This window comes from Spermophilus citellus, assembly GCF_964194105.1.
Source record: "Spermophilus citellus genome assembly, chromosome: 8".
Lineage (NCBI taxonomy): Eukaryota > Metazoa > Chordata > Mammalia > Rodentia > Sciuridae > Spermophilus > Spermophilus citellus.
The window spans coordinates 41,422,754-41,440,205 of record NC_138189.1 but is presented as its reverse complement, the minus strand read 5'-3'; the positions used below and the strand labels follow the sequence as shown (position 1 = coordinate 41,440,205).

General features: G+C 31.5%; 1 protein-coding gene across 1 annotated transcript in view; it reads left to right on the top strand.

Moving 5' to 3' along the window:
• Positions 1–7,917, top strand: part of CHIC2 (cysteine rich hydrophobic domain 2) — a 40,062-nt gene extending 32,145 nt beyond the window's left edge. Inside the window, exons 4-6 of the mRNA XM_081303886.1 lie at positions 3,956–4,012; positions 4,179–4,238; positions 7,712–7,917. Of these exons, the coding sequence (XP_081160012.1) occupies positions 3,956–4,012; positions 4,179–4,238; positions 7,712–7,762 (168 nt within the window). The 3' untranslated portion in view covers positions 7,763–7,917. The remainder of the gene's footprint in view (positions 1–3,955; positions 4,013–4,178; positions 4,239–7,711) is intronic.
• The last annotated feature ends 9,535 nt before the right edge of the window (positions 7,918–17,452 follow it).

Below are 17,452 nucleotides of genomic sequence, written 5' to 3'. Positions count from 1 at the left end.
TTTTACCAAACATTTCAAAGCAACCAAGCACAACAAGAGTAGAAACCAAAATGTTTCTCCTTATGGTACTACTGCTTATTACTCAATTTAAATCTATTTAACGTATATTTATTAATTGAATTATGTTTTTTAATCTCTTGTTATTTTAAGAGGCTATATTAGAAGTAACTCACTAATAAGGAAAAGAAAACCACCAAGATGTTGAAATGAAGAAATATGTTGTTACTGTTTTAAAAGGAAGGGCCTTCAAAATGAACTCTCAAGGGAGGTGGGTGGGAGTCCAGATGCTTGAAGCTGTCCTCTTCCAGGTTAGTGACATGACATTCTCACAAAAAGTTGTTTTGCTTACATGGTGTAAGTTGGTGGTCCTGGTACTTTTAATTAAAGAATCCATCATAAAATTAGATTTCTTATTGATCATCTTAAGCAGAAGGACTGAGGATTCCTTGGTAAAGAACCACTAACCTGTCCTCTCACCCCCAGGGTGTAGGCACTGAAAAGGATTAAGGCCCACTGTAGGGAACCTTGTACTGAAGCCTGCACTGCCCTTTCCCCTGTTCTTTCAGCTAAATAGAAGATCCTTAGTTCCCATGACTATCAATTCGGGGCTTTTCACAAGCACTAAATTCTTTAAAGAAAATTAAGATGACTTATTTTTAAAAGCTAGCCTAGAAAGATAATGTTTTATTGGTATTTTTTGTTGGCAGGCCTCTACATATTTTTTTCTAATGGTTTAATTTGCTTTATTTTGAAACTTGGAGGTCAATATAGACATTTAAATTCCAGGACAGTTTTTATATGATTAAGTTTGCTTGTCCAGTTAGTTACGGTAGAGTTTGGCAATGTTGAAATTAGAAATAGATCTCTGATAGTCCTGTGGACATAAACTCTTAACTTTTATTTCTAAATGACTGCAGTTGAAGTTTGAAAGCTTTGAAATTGCTTTTATAAATGCTTAAGTGTCATTTTTTTCATGATCTGTCAAATTGGTATTGTATTTAATCTTGAAAATATATTTTGATTTTGTTAACTAAAATTAATTGCAGAGTATTAAACATTCTCAGTAGTTACAGCTTTTTTTTTTCCGTTTAATTTGAGCTTTTGTTGCTACTAACAAATAATTTGTGGCACAGTTTCTTTTCTTTCTTTTTTTTTTTATTTTTTAATCTCTGCTAGAATCTACATACTTGTCACCTTAGTGTGCAAGAAATGTTCCACTCAAATCAAGGGTTCTTTCTGGTTTTGTATGTTCTCACCTGCTCCTCACTGTAAATCATTGAGATGTCAAGTGCAATGATTAATTAAGCTGCACGTGCAAGTGCCTTTTTTTTTCACCTGTCAAGCAGGAAAGAAGTCTTATAGCAAGATTAGATGGTGCTAATTCACAGCTTTTACTTCAGACTGTCAAGTGTGTAGAAATATTGTATATTTAGATGCTTATTCAGAATGTAGCATAGCAGGGTTTGTTTGGTTTAGAATTCTTAAATATTTTAAGACACAATTACTATAACAAACCCTATCGTTAAACTCTCAATTAGAGGCAAAGAATAAATTCAGAATTCCTACATAAGTATTTTGGAATTTTAGGTTCATACTTTGTAATTATGTAATTATTTTTTATTCAAATACTGGTAGTTGATGTAAGTTATGTAAAGGAAATATTTTAAAGTTTTAAATTGTGTTTGTATATGTGTATGTGTGTATATATATATATGCATCATAAAGAATTCATTTTCATAATATAGATTTTCATGGATTTAAATTTCTGATGCAAAAAGATGATGCTAACAATATTATTTTCTTTAAGTAATAAATATTTGCAAAGTGTAGTGTTAAACTTTTGGATTCTATTTTTATGTGTTAATATAAAACAATAGACTTGGAAAGCTAGTTCTGTCTCCCTACCCTGTTTCTTTCAACACCCCCTCCAACCTTTAAACCATCAGTAAAAGTAAAACCTCAAATTGTATAGTAATCTTAATCTATTATTAAAAGGTCCTAGAAAGGAAGATTACAAGGTAGATTCAGGTTTTGAATCAGTTTTACCATTGGTTTAGCAGCGGGTGGGCAGGCAGATGCCTGCTCATAGTAGAACCTATTGCCATTTTTCACCATTGATAGAGTAGCCTTTCAGAGTCAATGAGCTCTGTCAATGTGAGCTTGTCAAGGCTACAACTTCATAGACCTGAGAGGCGGTTTGAGAGGTCAGCCCTTTTCAGGTTCGCTGTGATGCAAATGAACTTTAATGCTTAAACAACTATTGGAATTTTTATGTCTGCTCCTTGTTCTTTTTTCTTCACAAAGTCATTGACGAGACATTCAGTGCTTTTTAAATTGGAAGTTGCATTGTGCTAAAGACCTAGTACAGATTTATGGAGGGCTGAAAGCAGTTAGATCATGTTCTTTTCATGGTGCGATTAGAATCAAATCGATTTCCCTACAGCCTTCAGCATTCAGATGGCAATTTTAACAAAGCTTGGGGGCTAGACAAGGGACAAAACGACTGAACTGAATGTTAATTACACTCTGCAGCCTTATTTTCTTTTGATTTGGGGCTGACTGGCAACTAAATTAACAAAAAGTGTGACCATAACTGCTGCCCTATTTTCATTTAAAAGGAGAGCTGCCTCTAAAAGGCTATCTTTACAAAGAAACAAGTGAGGTCTGCTGATCATTGTTAACAAGGGCACTTTTTTTTTCTTTAAAATTCTTGCCAAAAAGACTGTTCAAAAAAAGTAGTGTAATAAATTAGTCATTGGCGTATTATCACCCAGAAAGGTAGTTGATTTTCTGATTTCTATGGCCTAAGCTTGGAAAATTTAAGACAGTAGTGGTAATTCGTTGGTAGCTATGAATTATAATTGGCACTTACGTGATTTTGGTATGTTTTTAGCATGTTCAACATGCTAAAAGGTAATATTAGAACTAGATTGCAATAAATATTTAAAATAAATATTAATCTTTTACTATGTAACATTAAAATTCAAAATCAACTTGATCCTAAAAATTTTCATCTAGCTCATCATTGTTTGACAGGCATTACATATTTGATTATTAGTATTTATTTACAGTTGTACCATATTAATAGCGGTAGATGCTTTTTTCCTTCTTTCTCAAGAAAACTGCAGCTGCACCAAGTTGCAGTTGATCCTTGTGGCAATACTATCACTTTTGCACCTGCAGCTGTGTCAGTCTCATCCTAACACCTGGCATCATGAATTATACTCTCCTTTATTCATCCTTCCAAACAAGAAACATTTCCTGCTGCATATAGATACTGGAACAATCAAGTGAAGTGAATTTCTCAGTTGATTCTTTAAAGAGTACCATGTATTAAGAATTTGGTTTGACTACCAGACACTACTTTTATATTGGTTTGAACAAAATTTTGACTTTGTTTAGAAACTCTAACTGGAATAATTAATATTTTTTAAAAATGTAGACATTATTTTAAAGTATGATGTTAAAATTAGTTTGAATTTTATAGTTTGGTGGGTTTTTTTCTTTAAAAATGTTTAGTTATTTCATTTTAAGATTTACCCTAAAGGGCTTTTGCATTTTGTTAGTTAATATTTAAATTATCCTTGTTTTAAAGTATTAAGGGCCTTTGTAACTATTTAAATATTGCAAAAGTATTTTTGAAAGAACTTAGACCTTAAACATATATCATTTGGCAGATAAATAATTTTTTAGACGTTGATACTTTGAAATCAGAAGCTAGTAAATTTGAAACAGTTAAAAAATACATATGCAAATAAACCAAAGTGTATGTTTATTAAAAAAGTACTGTTTCTGTTCAGGTTTCTATTTCATGCTAGAACATTGATAGTGGTATATGCCATCCTATACTCAGTCACTGTCATGTACTTCTCCCCTTTTCACACAAAAAGCAGCTGCAAAACAAAGTTTTTCTGAAACCAGTCAAGAGTAAACTTTTTCCTCATTTGTCTTCCAGACACGAAGATCGATTGAGAAGTTATTAGAATGGGAAAACAATAGGTTATACCACAAGGTGAGTACCACAGGGAGCAGCTTCGTACTGTTGGGGTCTGAATTGCACAGTATGGAAACAGATGCTTTTGTTGAACTAAAAATATGAAAGGTGGACAAATGGGTTAGTCTGTGTGCTGCAATAAAATAGAGCTCATTTTTCTTCTTTTACTCTCCTACTTGTCTAGCTGTGCTTGCACTGGAGACTGAGCAAAAGGAAATGTGAAACGAATAACATGATGGAATATGTAAGTTAAAGGGCTGTTTTGTGAGTTTCTCTATTAAATGATCATTTATTTTGCTTCTGATCTTATTCTTTCCATGATTATTAATCAGCAAAGGTGTCAGGAGCTTAATCTCCTGAGTGCAAGGATTTTCTACGCTTCACAGATGCATGGGTTTCATGTGCAAGCCTGATTTATAAAGTTATGAATGACTTGAAAACAAGGCTTCACTGTGTTCTGAAAAATAATAAATTAATTGCCAAGATAAAATAGCCTGAACATGTGTTGATGGAGTGTGAAATTTTAAATGCTGTATAAAGAATAACCACAACTTTGGTTACGCAGCAAGTCAGATATGGCTTTTTTATATAATGCTAATCAAGTTTCCAAGTATGGAAGAAAACCTTTCAGCCAAGTCATTGGAGCTTAAGAAACCTTTAGCCTTTATAGACTTTTAACTGCCAGTATACCTCAGTGGCCTTTAGAGAATCTTTCAAAGTGTTATTAGAATATTGCTTTGTGAAAATTATCTTAAAAGTAAGCAGGAAAGGAGATGCTGATCATTCTGTGTTTTTTCTTTAAAAGATAGTTAATTTTGAATGTATATACAATTTATTTTAGAACTTTAAAATGACTCCTTGATTTACTTGGACAATTGTTTTCCTTTTGAAAAGTTGAAAATAACTATAGGAAATTATGAATATTTATTTTCTTCCTGAACTTGAGTGTTTTGTTTTAAATATGGAAAGGTTATTACATTAAAAGAAAAAGATCTAAGGAAGAGTTAATTGTTGAAAATTAAAACCACAGCCTTTGTGAAATACCTGTTATAACATTTCTGATGAATTTTGTCTTTTCTTTGAAACAATATAACCATCATAGATTGTATGTGTGTATAAAAGATTGATTAAAATAGTGTTTAAATAGTTGGAAATTATCATAAAATCATTTTTCTCTATTAGCATTTTCCGGTTCTTTCATTAACATGTCGTCAAATCCCATTTCTAGCCTTGAACAAAAAAGATATTTTTAAGTGTCTTTTTTTTCCATAAACTAGCTCTATTCAATGAACAGAATAATGTAGATTTTCTTTATCTATTATATCAAACATGTTAATTTATGATGATGAGAAAGACACTTGATACTTCTTTATAATCATAAGAAAAGCACATTTGAGTAACTTGTTTTAAGGTTGACCTATGAAAATATTAGTCATATTTTTTATTATAGATAGTAAGAGGGTTTTGTGTATACATTTTGTGGGGAGGAATAGATATTTAAGAGATTTAAGGGATTTTGTAAGAAATATTTGCTACATCTGTAAATCCAAACAAATAAGCTTAAGTTGGAGGCATTAATTATTTTTGTACATTTCTAAATTTACTTTGGAAAAGAAAACATCTAAATTATACCTGAGCTTGGAATATAAATCAGTGATAAGAGCACTTACCTAAATGTTCAAGGCCTTTGTTTGATCCCCAGCACTAAAAAAAAAAAAAAATTATTTCCAATGCTGTAATTTTCAAGTAGGGTATATGAATTTTTTAAAAAGATTTCATGACTTTTTTTTATTAACCAAAATTAAAATAATTTAGTAACTTCTAAAACATTCTGAACTTTATACTTTGTTTGGAAAATAGTTTACCTTGAATTTTTAGATAATTAAGCATTTCTAAAATGATTGTATTATATTATCATAGAAGATACTTAGAAGAGTAGTAAAACAAAAAAAAATTTTTTTAAATTTCTAACAATGTGATTTTGATAGCTAAAAGCAAAAATAACATAGCTTCAGAAAGTCCTTAAGGGGGCTGGGGATGTGGCTGAAGCGGTAGCGCGCTCGCCTGGCATGCGTGCGGCCCGGGTTCGATCCTCAGCACCACATACAAAGATGTTGTGTCCACTGGAAAAAAAAAAAAAACTAAAAAATAAATATTAAAAAAAAAAAGTCCCTTAGGGTAATTTTTAAAAGTTAAAATAGCATATAATCCAGTAAGAAGAGAATGAATGCCCCCTTACCTAAGGAATTCAAGCCTTTTTTGTCACGTAGCCTTCCTTCCCTCAGCTTTTCTATAACTTACAGAAATATCATTTATTAGTTAAAAAGAAAAATAATTCTTCCTGATTGTATATTGAATTTCGGAGATAATCTAGAAAAAATACCAACTTTATACTAATTTTTCTTTATTCAGATACAATAGAGGGATATGATTTAGAAGAAACAAGTACCCAATTTTTATGAGTGCTTGTTGAAGGAAAAGAGTTTTGTAGGATATGTTTTTTAAAAACTAATGATAATTCAGTGGGTTGTGATTCATTCAGCTATAATCTCAGCTGTTCAAAGCTGAGGCGGGAGGATCCCAGGTTTTAGTCCAGTCTGGGCAATTTAGGGAGACCCTGGAAAAGAAACCAGTAGAACTCAAGGGAATACAAAGTTTCCTAGTTCAAATGGATTAACATGTAAATGTGTTCAGATTTGGAGATCATATCAAGACACAAAAAAAATAATAATTTCTGGAAAAAAAATTGACATGCTCACCAAACTTGGAAATTGTTCAGATTAAATGCCTTTTCAGTCAGCAATAGTCCATACAGAGATGGAGCAAGGGAGAGAGTTAAATTAAAATTTAAGATGACTCAAGTTCAGAATAAAAATTAGCTGTCATCAACTTGTATGTTTTTGTATTGTGGTGTTTTGCTTTTGTTTTTTTCTTTTAGTTTCCTATTAAAAGTTCCTTTGAAACACATTTTAATCTTTTTTTCCCCCTTTGATGGTGCTGGGGATTGAACCCCGTGCCTTATGCATGCAAGGCAATCACTCTACCAACTGAACTATATCCCCAGCCCCAAATTTTAATTAATTTTGCTAACTCAAGAAGAAAAGGTCTTTAAAAAATTAAAAGAAGTAGAAAGACCAGTATCCTGTGGTAAAATGAGAACATCTAAAACTTACAGAATTGGGTGGAAAAAGGGAAGAAGCCTGAAGGAAAATATTGGGTCAACTATAGTCACATAATACAATAGAAAGGACAAAGCTTTGGAGTTAAAACAGCTTTTTATTCAAATAGTTACTCCATAGTCCATAATGTTACAACTTGTAAGATTATCAATTTTCTCATTTGTAAACAGCAGTGCTAATACCTCATAAATTGCTGGAATTAAATAGACCATAACACTTCATCTGCAATTCTCAGTCTTCTCATTCATTCATAATGTGCATGCAAGTGTGTGCATTCCTCCAGTTTGTCAGGGGTACTGTCTGTATCAACCACCTCTACTTACCTTCTCAGACTTATTTTACTGCCTCTTCATAGAACTGAAATTCAGAAAAATTCTCAATTATGAGGTTCTGGGGTGTCAAATAAATGTCTGCTTTAAGAAAATTTGTAGTTTTGATATGTGAATGGATTTTCAAAAATTTCTAAGTGATGAAAGTGAAGTTTTAAGATAAAAAAACTGTTTTAGTCCTTTTAAAACTTTCTCTTCTTCCTTTACAGGTCATCCTCATAGAATTTTTACCAAAGACACCAATTTTTCGACCAGATTAGCATTTACTTTATTTATAGAGACTTTCCAAGTATGTTGTCTTTCCAATGGTGCCTTGCTTGGTGCTCTCCTGGTGGTGACATAACATTGGTTCTACAGAATTGTGTGGTGTTTTTTGTTGTTGTTGTTGTTTGTTTTCGTTTTTGTTGTTTTTTTTTTAATAACCGCATGTTCTGTGTGTGCATATTTGTCAAACTTTGCAAGTTATTTCATACAGATGTTTAATACTTAAGTTATTGTGCTTTATTCTGTTATGTATTCTGATTTTCAAGGATTACTTTTTGTATTCTCAAAAAAATACATTTGAACTTAGCATACAAAGTGGCCAGCCTTTTTTATTTTATCACCAAGGTACACACAATTCTTTATTTATAAATTTCTTAACATAGAAAAACACCTCTGTAAGACGCTACTTATCTATTCTAGCAAGCACACTCTTTGTATTATTTTTTCTTCCTTTTTTAAATTTAACATAGAAATTACTTTAAAATAATAAGTTTTCTTTAATAGCCTTTGGAACATAACATACCCTTTGTCATATAATTCCTAAATATTCTTTTTACAGCAGATCTATCCGTTAACATTATGAAGACCTATCAAAAAGTTTTGAAAATATTTCTGTCTTCAAAGGTAGTAAGGCAGAATTAAATTATTTTTATTAGAATAGGCAAATCAATGAATGGTATGCATGCATCTAATGGTTACTAGAGCTCAGGATCACAAAATATAGTAGCATCACAGTCTGCATATATTTTTGGTCAAGATGATATTAATAATGGCCTTACTTGGGTTATTTTTATTGTTCACCATATCTTATATTCAAAACTATGGCAGTACTCCTTTAAAAATTTCTAAGAAAAAATATTCCTCCCAATCAAATGTAGTTGTAGAATGGATATGTTTCTAAAGAGTTTCGAAAAGAAAACAAAAGTTCTAGATTAAAAGTAAGCTATTATTTAATACCCCAATGGTATTTAGAACAAGTTCCTACTAAGAAATGGAGGACATATTTAGTACTGTTTTTATCTGTGCATTCACTTTCAGTCAGTTATGTTACTTTTTTTGATTGAGAGTGACTGTGACATGAATCATTAGTTTATTATTTTTAAATATATACTATACACATACATACTTTTTTTGTCTTTTTGATTATAGATAACCTCCATGCATTTAAAAACTTTTTAGATATCTATATGGCCTATGTGTAAATTTTTGTTTTTATAAGCCTGAAATTATACAAGTTTTAATGTGTGTCAAGAGTTTGTTCCATGCAACTGTGGTATCGAGCAATAATGTGAATAACTTTTGAAATTATATAAACTATGCTTAATAATTTGTATTAAGAATTGGTACCACTATACAATACCTTTTTTCCTTGTATTAAATCTTTTAAATACTGGTTTCATTAATTTATATACCTGTATTTTTTTAAAAAGGTATTTCTTTGTACTTCTCCAAAGTACTGTACTTCTACATAAATTTGAATAGTTAAATGCCAGTATCTTGCATCCTATATACTATATTGGACATTAGGAATTATCTTAAAAACTAGGATTATTTTTTTTTTTGTCAGAGAATGATCTGTTTGCCTTGTCCCCCACATAATTTAACAACTTGAATTTATAGAATACTTTTCCTGTGAAGAGCTCAAAGTACAAAGAATTCAAATACTTCCACTTTTATTTAACTTGTGTCTGAAGTGTGTCCTGCCACTTTAAAGTAGTGCAATTAAAAGTAACGCTATTCAAAAACTCCAGTATTTGTCTGGTTTCAGTGTGGAAAATACTGTATCTCCATATAATACTAAATCTGCCTCAGGATTTAGAAAGAGCAAAAAAAATGTAATGACTGTGTAGACTATGCAACACAGAGTTCCCTGTTTAAAATTGTGTAAATCCATATAATGCTGTAGAAATCAGCTTTATGAAAAGAACTTACTTATTTAGATATATTTTTCTTCCCATTATTAGTCTTCTGTCAATAATAATTTTTCAAAATTATATTCCTGTAAGAATATTTTAACATAAGATTAAGTTTCATAGTTGATGATATTAAGTATAGAATTTCAAAAAACTTTTCCTGTTTTATTGAAAGGTAAGTCAGTTGTTGTAAAGATTCCCTGAGAATATGCATTACACTTCCAATGTGTGTGTAGAAAAGAACCATAAATGTTTAATATATTGCATTACCATAAGCCACTTTGAGCTGTTAGAATTTCACGCTTGGATTTTCATAAGGATTCTCCAGTATATTATTTTTTCTTGAATCATGAATTTAAGTACCCATGTTACTGTTAATCAGAAATGTCAGAGATGCCCATGTTATATGAATATTAGTCCAAGAAAATATTTAAAATGGCAATTTTTTTCTTCAGCTCCTGTTTTCTGATTTAAAGTTTGTGAGATATGAATCAAAGATACTTTCTAAACTGGCCAGGAAAAGATATTGGCAGAAAATCCAATGTAAAGATTTTTATATAGGTTAAGTGAACAACTTAGGGTCTTTTAAAATACATCACCTGCATTTTATAGGCAGTCACTATTCCTGTATAGAAACTTTTTTTTCCCTCAAATAATGTACTTTGCAAATCCTGTTGTATTTTAGTACATAGATGGGCAAGAAGTCACCTTACCTATCTAAAATCATCATCAGATGCTTTATTAAGACTCTTTTAATGACCAGATTTCAGTCATTTAAAATATAAACTTGTAATTTGAGCCTAAAATCCACAAAATACGTTTAATAAAACCTTAAATAATCATAAACAATTATTTCTTTTTCTTATTAGAAAAGTTAGTTTTGTAATTGAATACTTTCAAATCAAGAAGAGCCATACCTTTCCCTATGATTGTGTTTTCAGTGTTATTTTCAGAGAACTTCTATATTAGTAGACATAGGCCAGCCATATAAGACTTTGACTTCTGTCAATAGTAATTTTTCAAAATAAAATAAAAATATTTTAACATAAGTTTCATAGTTGATGATATTAAGTATAGAATTTCAAAAATCTTTTCCATTTCAGTCACTGGCTGCAAAATGATTTTAAGTAACAATATGTACAGTTGGACCTACAGATGCATGAGTTCAGACACTACTACATTATATAACATTATATATGTATTCAGACTGTTTGAAATTTCATGGTATTTGGCCTCACAATTATACCCTTTAGCTGCATGCCTGATGTTTCACTGTGAATATTTGCTTTGGTTTGCTCTAGGTCAGTAGTACTAAATCCAAAACTACAACATATTTGAAACTGTCTTTGACCAAACTCCAGCATCTAGTCCTGGACTCTCTTTTCTTCTGTTCTTCTGAAGCACCTGGACATAGCTCAGAATTGTCTTTTTATCTTTCTTACCCAAAGCTCCCAGTGAGCATGTTATTTCTTTTGCATTCTTAGCTAGGTGTTTAGAAGACCAATTAAAGTGAGTCACATTAAGTGATGAATGGCTAAACACCCTCAATTCTGCAGAAGTGATACTTGAATTTTTTTAAAAAGGGAGTTTCTTAATTGGTGCAGTTGGTGTTTTTCTTCTCAATACATCATATCCAGACTTCTGAGAGCTGGGGGCCGGTAGGGAAAGAGAAGGAAATAGGATGAACAGAGACTCCTTCTCAGACCAGTTTTTGAAGGAAGTGATTTATGTCTAGTTTTGCTTAGGAAAGGATAGGCCAGTCCTAAACCAAACCATTAATCATCCCACAGTAGTTTGTGTATAAACACTTAACTTTTTTAAAAAGGAAATCAACTTTTTCTTTTAATTGATATAGCCAACTTCATGTTGTTTTAGGAACATACTTTTTTATTCAAGTTGAGATTTGAAGTATATCTTTAAATCTTGAGTGATCTTGTTCTGAAAATTTACAAAGATTTTTAGATAGCAATTTAAGAAAAGCCTAAATATTGTATATATTATTAATCATAATTCTGTGTATTTCATTCTATAATAGAGGTCAGTATCTCCCCCAAGATGACAAATTGAAGCAAAACTTATCTTAATATTGAAAACAAAATCAGGATGCTGATCCTGATCTGGTTTTCATTTCTGATGTTCTACAAGATCATCAAATTACTTGGTCTCTTTGCTTTTATTTTCATTTCCAAAAAGAAGAAGATGCTGTGACTACCTCATGGTGCTTTCGTTCTTTCTTTCTTTCTTGGTATGGTGAATCAGACCTATGGCCTCATGCATGTTAGACAAGCATTATACTGCTGAGCCACACCCCAAGCCTCATGGTGTTATCTTATTTTGAAATGATAGTTTCAGTAATTCCTGTTACTTATTAAAACCTATTTAAAAGTAAATACATATTTAATGGTGATGATTGATTAGCTTTTTATGACTCATTTTCAATGTCAGCAAAACTCGGGTTACTGTCAGGTTTTGCATTTAAAATGAAAGTGGCTGGGTACTCCCTATATGTACTTACATATTTTACAAATTAGGAAAACATTAAATATAATACTTGAAATTCTTATTTTAGTTATCAATTTTAAAATGAGGGCAGCTTTTAAAAAGTATTATCAGTGATACTGTTTAGGTTTTTTTAATTTTTTCTAATGAGACACTTAAAATATATTTTAAGATACTTAAAGTCATCTATTTTTTTACATTCCCCTTGCTTTCATAAACATGATGTTCTAAACTCAAACTAGATTTTTTTTTCTTTTTATGAAAAAGAAAAAATTGCTTTTCTAGTTCTTGATCTCAGAAATATTTCATTGAATTAAGCACACAGGGCATTCTTAATTTTTTGCAACTAAGCTATTTATTGCTTTGTTGTTTTTTAAAGAAACATAATATTGTCAGCCTTCAACGAGATAAGTGATAGATGGGTATTTTGTCTACTCTCATATTGCGAGGCAATATATTTCCTATCATATCTTCTACTGGGTCTTGATCTAATTCCAGTTCTTTCTCTTAATGTTAATTACTATGTATATTTAAAGTCTAGAAGGATTATAGTCTTCTGCTTCTCCAAGAAACCTGTTGTACTAAAATTAAAGATCTTCTCTAGTAATAGTTTATTTTAATTAGGTAGTTAAAACAATCCTATTACATTGCTACAAAGTCTTCATAAACAGGAATTTGTGTTCCCTCAAGTTATCAAAGCCATTTTAAGTTTTATTTCTTAACTTTTGTTGAAGCTGATAAGAGTTCTATCCTCTTAGAAGATGAGTGGAGTATTGAGAAGCTTAACATTTATGGCAGTAGAAGCAAGGTATACATGGTTAGAAGGCAAGATGTTAACAAATCTACTGGCGAAGAGAAATAACTACATTGTTATCCTGCACTGGTTTGCAAAGATAAAAGTTATACAATGGTCAGGTATTACACATTAACACATTCTTATCCATGATTACATTGGATTTTTTTTTAATGAAAAATACTGTTCTAAATATTTTTCTTCTACTACCATGTCCTTCAAAAAGAGACTACCTTAAAAACAAAAGAAGTGTACTTCTATTTATCTTTTATAATTTAAATGTGACAAGTTTTAGAAAAACCTGCTGAATAAGAGAATATAGGAATTTGTTCCTGTGTACTTAAATGAGCTTGGAATAGTTTTCGAATAAGCAGAAATTTCTGATGGTAATCAATTATGCAGAACCAAGAGTAGTATTCCTTTTAGTTGTGCTTTAGGTAATTCTAATAACATTCAGGTTAAGTCCAGTAACATTTTAAAAAGTGAAAATAACATTGATAAAAATAAAAGATTGAATTTCAAAGATATGTATTATTTTTTCTTTCATCATTAACAAACTGAAACCACTAACAGACAGATATGGTCTATTTTACTTAAAATGGAAATGGGGGTGTAGATAAAATTTGTTGGCCTTTGTACTTGTGAAGAAGTAATGTAGATGGGCTAGTAGTTGAAGTGACTTGGTGCATTATTGGTTGTGTATATTTAATCTTATAAAATTAAGCTCTTGTTGATTGGGATTTTTTTTAGTGATCAAATGAGACCTAATTTGAGCTAGAGGATTTTATTTTTATTTTTTAAATTTGCTTGCTTTGTCTAGTTAGTGTTGTTTTTAACTGATGCTATTGCAACATGTGATTGCAACACAATTCTATGTTCAAAACTAAAATATTCACAGCATTTAGTCTCCGAAGAATGTACTGAAATCTTAGGCCAATCCTAGGTGGAATTGGAAAAGGAATGCTGGAACTTAGAGATAAATTCACTTTAAAGGAATTGATCAAACTAGTAAGGTCTGTTAAAATGACCAAATGAATGGAATAAAACCGCACAAAAACCTTAGTAGCCATGACCAACACAAATGTCTAGGAATCAAATAACTAAATTGACATGAATATAAACTTAGGAACTGTATAGTACATTTAAAGAAACTTTTATATTATGTATTCATGAACTTGCAAAATAGCTGGAAAAAAGAATAGGAAAATGGGGTGGATGTAGCTTAGCAATAGAGTGCTTGCCTAGCTAGCATGTATGGGTTCTATTTCTGGTGCTGCAAAAGTAAAAACAACCACAAAAGAATGGGAAAAAAGGACCTTGAAATTCTTATTTTAGTTATCAATTTTAAAATGAGGGCAGCTTTTAAAAAGTATTATCAGTGATACTGTTTAGGTTTTTAAGAAGGCAGAAATAATTCTAATAAATTACTCCTGTAAATGCACATATTTAGCAGAATTTACTAAAGCTCGTATGTTGCTTTATATCCAGCGACTTGTCACAGAAGTTTTTTCATTTTGACTCAGATTCCAGTATACATATATAACATATATACACATTGAGATATAATTCAACTGAATAACTATGACCCAGTTGACTAAGACATCTGCGGTAGACACTAAAGATGTTTTTACCTACCTTACCTGTATTGTTTTAGTTAAAAGACAAATGACAATTGGTTATACATGAAACATTTAAAAACTCAAAAGGAAATTTTATTTATTTTTGTATTTCTATTCTTTTATTCACATTTTTCATTTTAACGTAAATGTGAGTTTTCTTTGAAGTGTATTGTTTCTTTCTTTTTTTTTCCACAAGTGGAGACTCCAGCAAAAAATGCCATTACTGGTTGCAGTAGTTACTGTCTTAGAATCTATCAGAGACTTAAAGTGTAAGATAGCCCAATCCTTTGTACCTATAGTTTTATACATTGTTAGGTATCCATTCAATTTTCTTTGTATTGTGTGTGAGATGAATATTTCTTGAGACTTTTTTGTTTGCTTTACTAAAGAAATCAACCAAGGAAAAAAAACTCAAAAAACAAAACAAACAAAAAACACCCTGTAATCATGTGAAGCATGCAGGATGTTGTAATTTCAGTTTGCAAAGCGGTGTGATACAATGTTGCTGAGCCAAAAGCACACGATAGATTTAATGTAGCCAATTGTGTACTTTTGAAAAAAAGAGTAACTGTTCCCTGTGAGTTAATTTTGGATTTTTTCAAAATCTCTCTTTTAGGCTTTGTGCTGGATTCTTCCAGACAAATGCGTATTCCATGTGGGCCACTGTTCTGCTAAATGCTCTCAGTTCTCCTTTTGCAATCAAGATTATGTTGCTAAGGAGATTTTGCTTTTATTGGTGCCATTGATTTGTGTTAATACGTTTTGAATACCTCTTGGTATTCTTCCGTAGACAAGGCCAAAAGAAAAACTTCCCAGAGTTTCCCAATTTACATTACAAATGGAGCGGTGGTGTAATGAAGCCGATATAAAGTGGGCAGTTGAAAAGGAACTAAAGAAGGGCACTCAAGTGAGAAATGAAGAAATGTGCCGAGTGCAGTCTGTTGGGCTGCCCTCAGTCCAGCTGCAGGAACTGGCTCTGGCCAGAGGTAGAGTGAGTGAGCACCTCCCTCTGCAAAGACCACCCACTTTTGAAGCCAGGGCTGGCACATGGATTACTTCACTGACTAATATAGGGAGGGCCATTTAAAAAGTGAGACACTCTTCTGAGGAGGTAAGAGGTGGCTCTCTCCTCTTTTTGAGTCCTTTTTAGAGTATGACTTAAGACAGTCTTCCTAAACTTTAAGACCTTAAGTTTTCTTGTGAAGATATCCTATACATGAACCAGTCTGGTTCTGAAGACTAGCATATTTCAAATCTTCATACATGTTCCTAGATGAGAAGGATGTTAAATAGAATGAATTGATTTTAATTATATGCTCCTTATTTTTTATCACATTCTGGACAACAAAGACTCTTCATACTATAAAACCCAAATAATCTGAGTAGGAGAGACCATCTCGAATATCTTCACCAGTACAGTCCATGAAGTGGCTAAAGACTCCTGTGTCTTACCCCTTTTGTGGCTTACATTGTTCAAACTATGTAGTGTGAACATAATTTTTAAAATCAAAGGACAGCCAGGCACTGTGGCCCAGTGACTCAGGAGGACCAAAAGTTCAAGGTCAACCTCAGCAACTTAGTGAAGTCCTTTTTCAAAATTTTAAAAAGGGGTTTGGGAGATAGCCCAGTGGTAGAGTCCCTGGGTTCAATCTCTAGTACCAAAAAAAAAAAAAAAAAAAAAAAAAACCCACAAATATTACATCTGTACAACTTGAAGACATTTTAGATATTTTAAATTGGAAATGTCAAAAAAATAACATAGAAACCATGAAAAAATGCTAGAGAAGTCTGAAGGAATTAAAAATTGATCATGAAGCATCTCAATTATTACCCGTTATTTGGAAATGAAAAATGACTGCTTACTTCAAAACAATTTGCTATTTACTTTAGCAAAACAAAAGTATAAATTCTAGGTTCCTTCATATCAAATAATCTGGGCAAGATGAATGAATTCTGCTATCACTGGAAAATATGAAATAGACTTAAAAACTTAAAAAGAAAACCCTTAAATCCCATATTTACTGTTTCTTTTCAGTATTTTTTCTCCAAAAGATGCTGTCAGACACTGTGCTTCAAGTGGATTCAATCCCAATTTTGACCAAATTTTGTGACAATTTTTGTCTTTTATCACCAAATCTTGATTTATCCTTGTTTATTTTCCCTGTAATATTTTTAAAGTTTTTTAAATTAAGGAACTCCTTAAACAGTTGGAACTGGAGAACATCATGCTAAGTGCAGTAAGCCAGACTCATAAAGTCGAGGATCACATGTTTTCTGTCACGTGGAAGCTAGAGAGAAAAAAGGAACAAAAAGCCAGGTGTGTGTGGAGGGGTCTTGTGAAAATAGAAATGAGAGCAGTGGGTAGAAGCAGAGAACCAAGGGTGAGGGAGGAGAGGAGCCAAAGGGGAGGAACTGGGGAATAAACTTTACCAAATTATGCTCTGTGCATGTATTAATATATCAAATGCATTCCATTTTACATATAACTATAATAATACCAACTAAAAATAAATATAAGGAAGAACCAGCACAGTAGAGGAAATGGATCATACTGAGGATTGAAATGAAGAAAACTATATCTACATATATGAATATGTCAAGATAAATCCCACTATTATATATAACTATAATGCACACACACAAAATTAGCTCCAGCCTAAAAGATTGAATTTTGGAAATAACAGAGAAAAATTTATGTATTCAGCCTGGTAGTTCTGGCTGTATTTGTCAAGGTTTCTATATTAGTGGTACCAGTCTTTTGTTAGATAATATTAAAGTTAAGAGTGATAAGAATTGAAAAACAGCTAAATTTTAAACTAAGATTATAAAGACATTATTTTGTATAAATAGCTTTTCTAAAAG